The sequence below is a fragment of the Calonectris borealis genome, chromosome 7, assembly GCF_964195595.1.
Source record: "Calonectris borealis chromosome 7, bCalBor7.hap1.2, whole genome shotgun sequence".
Classification (NCBI taxonomy): Eukaryota; Metazoa; Chordata; class Aves; order Procellariiformes; family Procellariidae; genus Calonectris; species Calonectris borealis.
Window position 1 is genome coordinate 38,390,903 of NC_134318.1, and position 10,139 is coordinate 38,401,041.

General features: G+C 37.9%; 1 protein-coding gene across 1 annotated transcript in view; it reads left to right on the forward strand.

Annotated features, from left to right (window-relative positions):
* Positions 1–7,523, forward strand: part of PLPP4 (phospholipid phosphatase 4) — a 68,415-nt gene extending 60,892 nt beyond the window's left edge. The window contains exon 7 of the mRNA XM_075155187.1: positions 4,480–7,523. Coding sequence (XP_075011288.1) covers positions 4,480–4,679 — 200 coding nt within the window. The 3' untranslated portion in view covers positions 4,680–7,523. The remainder of the gene's footprint in view (positions 1–4,479) is intronic.
* Positions 7,524–10,139: the final 2,616 nt, after the last annotated feature.

A 10,139-nucleotide genomic window follows, 5' to 3' on the forward strand; every position in this document is an offset into this window, starting at 1 on the left:
TAGGACTAACAGCAGCATTTGATATGTGGGTGAGTTGTATACAATGTCTGCTCTTGGATGAACCTGCATCCTTAAAAGTCTACATACAATGAACAACAAGGGATATTCTTAAGTGAAGCATCAGCAGTCTGAAGGATGCTTAATCCTAATCTCTTTGTCATTTACTTCTTATTGTTTCTAGCAGAAACTTTGGATCTTCATATGATGTGAGCATTCTCATGTAAATGAGGCATTGTTATAATACAATGTAACTAGAGCAGATACCTTTCAGGAGGTTTCTTAGTGAAGCTGAATTAACTAGCGCTGACCTTCGTAGCTTCAGGGCTATGCCGCAGCATCCTCTCTTCCATTACGGTAGGCACTGCTGGAGTGCGACACCAGTCAGACCAGCTGCGTCTGTCACAGGAAGACTGTTGTCTCAGAGTCCTTTAAAATTCAGGTGTGAGGTGTAACTGATATAGAAGGTTATGCTATTTATTAATTACACACTTACGTTACTAAGTTACAATTCTATGATTTCATTGTATTAAGTCAGAATTACACCATGCCTTACCCTCCCACACTGAGTCTTTCAGACATGGACCTGGTAGAGAGGCTGGCAGGTTGTCCACATGGCTTCCCTCCAGCGTCCACAGGTCAGATTACTACTGTCTGTCAGCATCTACACTTTCACCGTCAGAAAATCCTACCATCTATTATTTCTTTTACCATTTTTTGACCTCTTTTTCGCTGCCTTTGTACCTGCCTTTCTCGACTCATGTCTCCTCCTAAGTAAACCAGCCTGTAACTACTTTTTCCCTATTTATCCCCATATTCCTATCAGAAATAATCAGAAATAATGCTGTTATGTAGGTCATCTTGGCTTTATGTGTATTGCTGGTATGGTACTGCTGGCCTTGCAAATTATACTCTCCTCAAGGTCCTGCGTGCCCCTTTCAATTATCTGCTTCATACTGGTTGCATATTGTTTACCTGTTTTCTAAGACGTATCATTCTGTTGGTTCCTCTACATAGTTTCAATTAAGTCCAGCATATCTCTGTCCCACTGAGCATTTCTTATCTCACACCGCAGTCAGCATACTAGAGCAAGACTCATCCATGCTTTTTCTTGCTCCGTTTTTTGTGTTCGTACAGCATCCTGTTCTCCCATAGCTGCTTAATCACCAACCATTAGCCTTGACATGTTCTTTAAGGAGCCTCCTGGTTTCCTGCAGAGGCCTTGTCTTGTTACAGGGCTCATTACTCTTCTTTGCTCACCGACACTCGGAGTCGGAGCGAGCCTCCAGCACAAAGCTGCTGAACGCGAGGTGCCCGCCTCGCCAGGACGGAGGGCAGAGTTAGGATCTCATGCTTGATGTGTGACGCTTGGCAGGTTTGAACTCTCCGTTAGAGAGAGAGAGGAGTGTGAATGAATGTGAATGGGAGCGTGCAGGTTTACTCGCAAGTTTTGAACGCGTTTGCAGTTTGTACTATCTCTTGCCAAGAGTGAGAATTATTTATGTACTGAAACATGTACTATGAGGCAGATTATGATGGTGTATTTTATATATGATAGAAAAAAAACTACACCCAAGGGGTTGTGACTGTGTCCATTACAGCCGCTCATATTTTTGTCTTTGAAGCTTAAGGAGATGGAGCTGACAACTCAGCTCTTCCCAAGCTAAGAACAGGGCTGGCAGACATTATCCTGCAGGTGACCTATGCTTTTACCTGAAAGAACTGCTTTCTCAAGGGAGAGACTAGTTTACTCTCTAATGTACAGCACAGAAGCTCAGGCCTCATCTTTTACGCTCAGCAGAGTCAACCGATTGTGTAAAATTACTTCTGGTGGCTTTGTGATAGAGTCTTAACTATGCTGTGGGGAGTGAACAAGGACCATCAATATAATGTCCAAGACTTAGCATACTGTACGTGAAAGATGGAGTGGCGTATCCTTACATTAAAAAGCCATTGAGTGGTCCCAGAACGTTAATATTATAAGTACTTTATGAGCTCCCTTCAGTTTGGCTGGAAAATGTAGTACTCAAGATCTTAGTGTTGGTTTTGGTGAATATTAGGATGTTTCATTATGAATCGTGAATGTATGGACTGCTCTTAATCCCTAGATCTCTGTATAGGTTTATAACTCTGAAAATGTTAATTTACTTGTGAGATAAGTGGACATTTTGTATGAAAAAAAGTAAAGATAAATACTGAGCTTGAAAGAATATTCTTTTTCCTTTATGGGCAAAGGAAAAAAAAGGAAAAAAAAGGAAGCTAGGGCTACCATGAGCTCAAACAAAACACAAAATTGTTGTCTTCAAAAACAGGAGTCAAAATAGCTGCCTGTGTGTTTGCTCCGTACCCCCAGTCAAGGTCAGTAAGTGAGAAATCTTTGGCATAAGTCATGTAGTGAATTTGTATTACTGTGGTGCCCAAACTGAGGCCCAGAGTTGCATAATTTGCATGTAAGTATTTTGAAAGAAATTATCTAGGCAAATTTTCAGCAAGTCTTGAGATACCGAGGAACTTATAGAGGACTGGCAGAAATCTGGTGTTTCTCCATAATTAAAAAAAGTAAGCATAGGCTTGACCTCATTGTTAAGCAAAATAAAAAAGCAGCTGGAACAGGATTCAATCAACCACAGTTAAAGGAGGGTAATCTGAGAATTGCAACCAACGCAGGTTTATAGAAAATAAGTCTTGTCACAATAACTAAATATTTTACAAGTTGTTCGATACTGTAATAGTATACTATAGTGAAAATACTTGCCCTTGGTACCTTTTGTACCATGCCAGTTTGACAGGGACAGTCCAAATGGTGCAAAATCAGTCAGCTACCAGAATGGGTAGGATAAGCTTCCGTCTGCTTGCAAATGCTGTGTACACACAATCACCTTTTAAAATCTTACTTGAGTCTCTATCTTAGAAGAGATCTCCTAGGTCATTCAGTCTAGTCCTCTTCCTCAACAGACAAATGTGACTTATAACCACATTTCTTAAATTTATCCATCTCAATCTTAAATTTTTCAGGTTTTCTTGCCCTAGCTATTCCTGTTAAAAGGCTCTTCAGAATCTCGCTCCTCTGATGATTACACACCATTTACTACCCACTAAAAATTGAACAACATGCCCTTTGTCCTAATATATACTAGACTGACAAACTAGGGCATTTAATCCTTATTTGACTATTTTAGACAAAAATAATTTGTATTGATTAACCCTTCTTTGTCATTAAACTCAATGATTCGCTATTTTTATTACACTGTGGTTTCTTCGTAACTGAAAATAAAATACAGAAACACAGGTATACACAGATGATACGGTGCTTAGTAAGCCTTATTTAAATAAAACATGGTGTCAAGTCATATTCTAGCCGGTGCCTTTTGCCTCACTTTCATTATTGTTTGTGTTCAAATCTGAGGTTTTCAAAGTCAGTGTGTATTCTCAGTGAAGTTTTGCTCTGGTTGCTTGAAAATGAAACAGGCGAGTATATTAGCAAGAAGCAAGGAAAACCTGACAACAGAACAAATCCTCTTACCCTTTAGGTGCTATGCGGTTCCCATGGAAAACTTAAAATTGCCCCTATGTGAGAGCTGCAAATATCTCATTCGATGGCCTTATTTTATTTTAACTTATTTTATTTTCTGATAGGAGCATGGGATAGTAAATAGCATCAAAGAAAGATATTCAAAAGGTGTTAAATCAGTTAACAGGCATGCTTAGTCTTTGACCTTTCAGGTGCTGTTAGGAAGAATTCACCCAGCTTGAAATTGTTCTTGACAGCTGTCTTTTTCAGGGGCCTTTCAGGAGCTGCAAGTGAAAGGAATTGTTGTAGCTACAGTGACCCACTTCTTGAAGGAAGATAATTCTTCCTTCAATAATGCTCCCTGTCTGCATTGGAGAGAATGCCTTCTGGAATACAAACCAGTCAAAAGTAGATCTGGCATTTTCGCTGCCATCTTTCCTGGGGGCACTTAGGCAGAGACAAGGAGCAGACTGTAGTCAATGCAATAGTTTGAGGTGTACCTGTCAGCGGGAGAGCTCTGGGTGCTGTAAACAGCATCGTTCAGCTGTATCGTTCATAAATAGAAAACCTGGTGGTGGTCATTGTAAATCATGGCAAACTGAAAGAAGACACGTGGGTTGCCTACCCTTAGAGGCTGGTCAACGGTGAGCTGGAACATCGTGAATTTTTAATGCCCCACGGAAACCGTTCTATTTCCCTTGTTCATCTCCTGAAACATAGCCAACCATCTATATTTTGGGTATTCAAAATGTTGGAGATGTCCCCCCAAAAATACTGATGTCATGTGTTCTACGTGATTGTGGCATTCAGCTCCAAATTCTTTATCAAAATTTGTTCATATATATGAAAAGTCCATATTTTCTGGATTAAACACTTCCAGGTCAACCAAAGGTCTTTTATTTACAGTTATCACTACTGGCTGTCCTTTCCATGGTAACGTTACTTCTGGTTTTGTTGCTTTTCTTATCTAGATGCTTTCGTTGGAGGGATCATTGGCCTCATTTTTGCTTATATTTGCTACAGACAACACTACCCTCCTTTGGGTAATACAGCTTGTCATAAATCTTACGTCAGCCTGCTAGATCAGAACTCTGTGAAGAAAGAAGAGAGACCTACAGCAGATAATGCTACTGGCCTGCCTCTAGAGGGAATAACTGAAGGTCCTGTATGACTTTAAGAAATGTGCAGAATGAACTTTTAGCCTTCTCACATTTCCTCCAAACTAGTCTCTTAACATGGTGTTTCTTACTGTACATGTTTTTTCTTCTGTTTCTTTCCTTTTTATAATGAAAAATGAAATATTTTATTTTTAATGCCATAATATCATCATACTTTTAAAGTTCAATTTTCAGTTCATATTGACTTACTGAATTATCTGTTTTCAGTCTACTGCAAACAGATAGACTACTTGAGGGAAGGGGAAAGAACATTAATAAAAACAATCCCATGTGGAGAATGGTTAAGAGAGTAATTTTAAGAAGATGTGGTTGAGGATATAGTAGATCTGGAAACAGATTTTCTGAAGTACTGATTGTCTCCTAGAAAGTTCTGGTCATCCTCAGCACTCATTGATTTTGATGGGTGATGAGTACACACAGCACTTTTCATCAGATGTTCAGCATCTGTTGTGGCCAGCCATTTCTTTATATAATTTGATAAGTTGGGCATCGTCCTTATGTTTATCTTGTTACCTTCTAACATAAAAATCTCCACATGCTGGTAGAACTTCGTATTAATTGTCAAGTTTTGACAAGGTCATTCTGAGCTACTAATGATCAAGCAACCGAAAGGAATGAATGGTTAAGTGTTTGTAAGAGCCAAGCCTTGTGCATTAGTAGTTCCACAGGACGATGCTGACATTCAAGAAATCCCACACTGTTAAAATTGTCAGCTTGCAATAACATATATGTTCGTAGGATGGATTAGTAATTGGTATTACATCATTAGCAATTTTTTGAGAGCTCTTGCAGTAATTACCGTCAAAACAAAATGAAAGAAAAGAACACCCATGACATTCAACAAGCTGAAGTCTTTAAAACAAATTTTAAAAAGTCCTAAAACTGTGAGGATAAAGAAACACAATGTTTTCTGTGAATCTCGGTATGCCATGTTCATTCTTGTGTAGTGACTCACTGCAGCGTTGGTGATCTAAAGAAATGCAAAGATTTTCATTTGTGACTTTGGGCGCACAACCATGAATGCTTGTGGTGGTCTCCAGCACTGTAACATATCCAGAGGAATGCTGGAGACAGTTTTCCACTAGACCCATTCCACATTTTCAGCTCATCATGTTCTTGAGCATGGTGTTTGCGAAGGTTGGCTTGGTACCTGAATTGAAACTCACCTTGAATCAAACCACTGTTGGTATGGAGAAGATTACTAAGTGTATGACCTTAGTTAATTTATTATTGGTAGGATCCTGTTTTGTTATGTATGCACTATGCAGTGTACATCACATTCCTGTGAAATGATGGCAGAATGTCAGATTCCAGAATTTTTTTTCTTAGATATCCTGTGAAAATGCAGGCAAATGTTCCAGACCACATCTTGGCAGTTGAACATTTCTTAGCCGGAGCTGCTGATTAAAGCGATCAAGATAGCGTTGATCAACGACCATTATTACGGTGCTTTAGACTGGAGGAGACTGCTGCCATAATTATAATTTCTGTGTTCCTGTTGGAATATGTGTTGGCCTTGTAGGCATTTTGTGATTCAAACAGCTCAATGTCTTTATGTAAGGCTTGTCATTTACTTTTCTCAAAGGTAAGCTTTGTAGATTTTTTGAGATGAGCTACGTCCTGATTGGCAACACTTGAATTCTTATAGAAAGCAAGTAAATTAGAATCCCTTTAAAAATAAATGTAATAATTGTGTACAAGAGGATGCAACCATACTATATAAAAACTTATATGATATTTGGAAATAACTATAAATAGGAAACAACATTAAGAAACAGAATGTAGTAGGCATGAACCCAGGAGGGTTCTGTAGAAATTAGGTGTGATCTGCTTGTAAAACTGATACCTGTTTGACTGCGTCAGTTAGAGGTAGGATTTTTTACTGACAGTTACATTATTCTGAGCTCTCGAATAGAGACAGTTACCCAAACATAACTGTGTTTTTGCTGGTGTGTATATGCTAGTTCACAAAACTAGCATCAGCAAAGCAAAATTATTCTGGCATTGCATTTGCACGGGATTTGACAGAACACATCTCTAGTGTAACTGAAGTCTTACTCTAAAATCCACACAGTTTAGTGGAGGTTTAATCTTTCTATAAAGTTTTGAAACCATCCTACAGAATTCTGTAACAGGGATATCATTTTCTATTACTTCATATGGGAGGATTAATGAAAGCCCTAGAGTAAGGGTATCATGTCTTTACATTGTATAGGGCTTAGCCTTTAGCTTTTTCTTTCAGCAGGAACCCTAGTCTTCCAGGTTATATGCAAATATTAAAAAAAATCTTAAATCAAAATCAGAAGTTTAATACTGATGCATAGAGCATTTTGCATGTTTTTATATAGATCTGGCTTATTCTCAAAAATGAGTGGGGCCTCCTAACTGTGCTGTACACATTCCCAGTATTTTAATGGCTTTTGATACAAACAAGCTATCTTCTTTGGGATGGGGAAAGCTTATACAGCCCTCAAATGAGTAGTGGCTGTTAAAAGATTGGACTATGAAGTGTAATGCAGCATAAATACTTACATTGCAAGAGTAATTGGTGAACTTTGCAAAGCAGTAAAGAATAACATATTTTAATGGGAATAATTAAATTGAAAGTCATAAAATAGACAATGTAAAAGCTTTGATTAAAATGTAATTAAAATTATGAAAGACTTAATGAAGTGAAACTTGTGGAGGGATCTGTAGGCGCTGTAATTACCAGTGCAAAGTCACTGTAGGGAAGGCATTTTTGTGGATCGATGTATTTTAATCTCATGCTTTCTCAATGTGAAGGAAATGTAATGTTGTAATGCACCAATAAAACAACACATGAATGTGGGTTTGTACATCTGTGTGTTATCATTTTTTTAAGAAGAAAAGTTACCAGGTTAGTTTCATTAATAAACCACATGGAGCATTGCAAAAAAACAAGCCCTAACGTGACTGCATATTGATCAACAACAACAATTCCAAAAGTCGTTACTGATACCACTAAAATGGAACAGCCTTCCTCCTTTAACCAAAGTACGCTATCCAGCTTTCATCCAAGAAAATGTACAGTGTAAGTCTGCAAGGCTGAAATTTTGAAATATTCAACCAGGTAAACTGCAACAGGTCCCTTTCATCTGTCAAGTTCCGTATCTCAAATAATACTAGGAGTGCCACAATAACAAATGTGATTAGACTAGAAAAGAATTAAAAAATCTAATAGAACATAGCAGAAATATCCTGAAACCAATAGAAGTATGAGATTGCAAACCAGTCCGCAAAATGTCCCTGTCGTGAATGCATATCTCGGGCAATGTGTTAGGAATAGAGCGGGAGCATTTATGCTGATTCATTCTCAGATTTTGTTGTGTGCAATTTAGTCTGATTTGGCCCTCTATTCTTTCCCCGGGCATACAGCAAGTTCTTTATATTTAATGTGAAAAAAAAAGAACCTCATTTTCCTTCTTTTTTTCCATAACTAAAATATACTGTATTATGGATTAAAAAAAAAAAAAATTTAAAAAAGCTTTATTTTTGTTTTATGGTACTAAAATTCCATTGACTTCAGTGAAACGGCTCTGGATCACTAAGCACATCACAGAGTTTTTGCTCACACTCTTACATTTCTAGGAGTCTAATAAGCAAAATACTGCAACTAATTTGTCTGCAATTGTGTTTTCTTGTGATAACATATATCTCTCCCGAGTTAGAAAACTGTCGGGTTGCTCTGACCTAACGGAAAGGGAAAAGTCATGAACACAGCAGCATCAAGATGATGGAAGTGAAAAGGTTAGACCCGTGTTTCTGTTGCTTTTGATGTTCAGAATGTGTTCAGAATTGCCACAGGCAATAGGTAACAATGATTATAAAATTTCTGTATTACCTGCTCACCAGTGCTACTGCTTACAGCAATGCTGTGCCGGCTGGGACAAATACAGTACGGGTCCTGTATTGAAGAGTTACACTACGTTTACATTAATTCACGGGAAGAAAACAGAAATTCTGCTCTTCATTACACCAGTGTAAACACCGCTGTATTACATGCAGTCACTTCACAATAATACTCTTCTTATCAAAGCAGAATTGGAGATTTTGGTCTTCTGTCACTGTCATTTGCTTCCAGTAAACTCTCATCAACTTAAAACGTGAAAAGGAGAGCCTGTGGTTCCCCTCCAGACATATATGTTATATTGCCGCAGTCATCCTGGTGTGGGTGTGCTCTGAACAAAGTTTCAGGGCTCGTGTGCCTAAACGTTTGTCTTGGGAAGGACGGTCTGGAGAGTCACAGTTGCCATTTCAGTAGGGCAGGAGAAAATCGACCACACTGAAATATCATTGCTTCACCTTCAGGGTCCATCCGTGTAATGGAGAACAGAGAGGTTTAAAAGCTGCATGAATGTCCGTTCTTGAACCTATACACCCTCATAACAGATCATTTCTTTCTTGCAAGAGAAAATGCTAAACACTTGTTATTTTTCTCCAGAATTCTCATTGGCCAAAGAGTCTAAGCATCCTCTCCAGTGGTTTTCCCTGATTTTTTTCTCAATTCTCTTAGAAAGGCAATTGTACATATAGGCAGCTCCCTTTATTAAGAACACCTTGAAAAATTCAGAACAGTATAAATGAAATTAAAAAATTAAGCATATAAATCAAAATTAACAAAATTTGCAAAATTCAGTTTTACGCAGGGAGAGCAAAAGTATCGCATGTTGATCAAATGTTATTTGTAATTATGCATTCGGTGGGATTGTAATCTTTAGGTAATGCTGTGAAATAAAATTCAAGGCTGTGCTAATATGCTTTAAGTCCAAAAAGAACAAAATTATATAAATAAACAGGATAGCTAGTGGATTAGACACAATGTAAAGATCAGTTAGAAATAGTTCCAAATCAGTTAATTAAATTGACTCTATTTTAAATACAAAATTAAAGCATCTACCAGGGTTTTATTCCCACGATTCAAAGTGTATCTTAAAATTGCTAAGCAGGACCATATTGTTGAACAGTTAGGATTAACACCCACAGGCATAACCTGTAGGCTTTTTCCGTATTGCTCTTTTCCATCTTTACAAGATATATGATCTCATCTACTATCTTAGAGTACATTCCGTATTCATCTGGTAAGCAGAATTTCTATGTTGCTCTCCTAAGAGGCTAAAACTAAATTAGAAGTTTCCGGTAGAATACACCCAGTTTCATACAGTTTATTATATAGAGAGCTCTACAGGTGTGCAAATCATTCCCTGCTCAGGAACATGCTCTGAACAGAGAGAAAACATCATCATTTTGCCACTAAGGTGAAACTTGCTCAACATGTATAAAATGTATAAAATTAAAAGGACAAGACTGGGCAGATAATTCCTGGTACACTGAATTGAACTGAGGTTCCTTTTACAGATGCCTGGCACATTGGCTGAGATCTACAAGATTTTTGCTTAAACTTGCAGAGATAGCCAAGAAATCATAATTCAGAC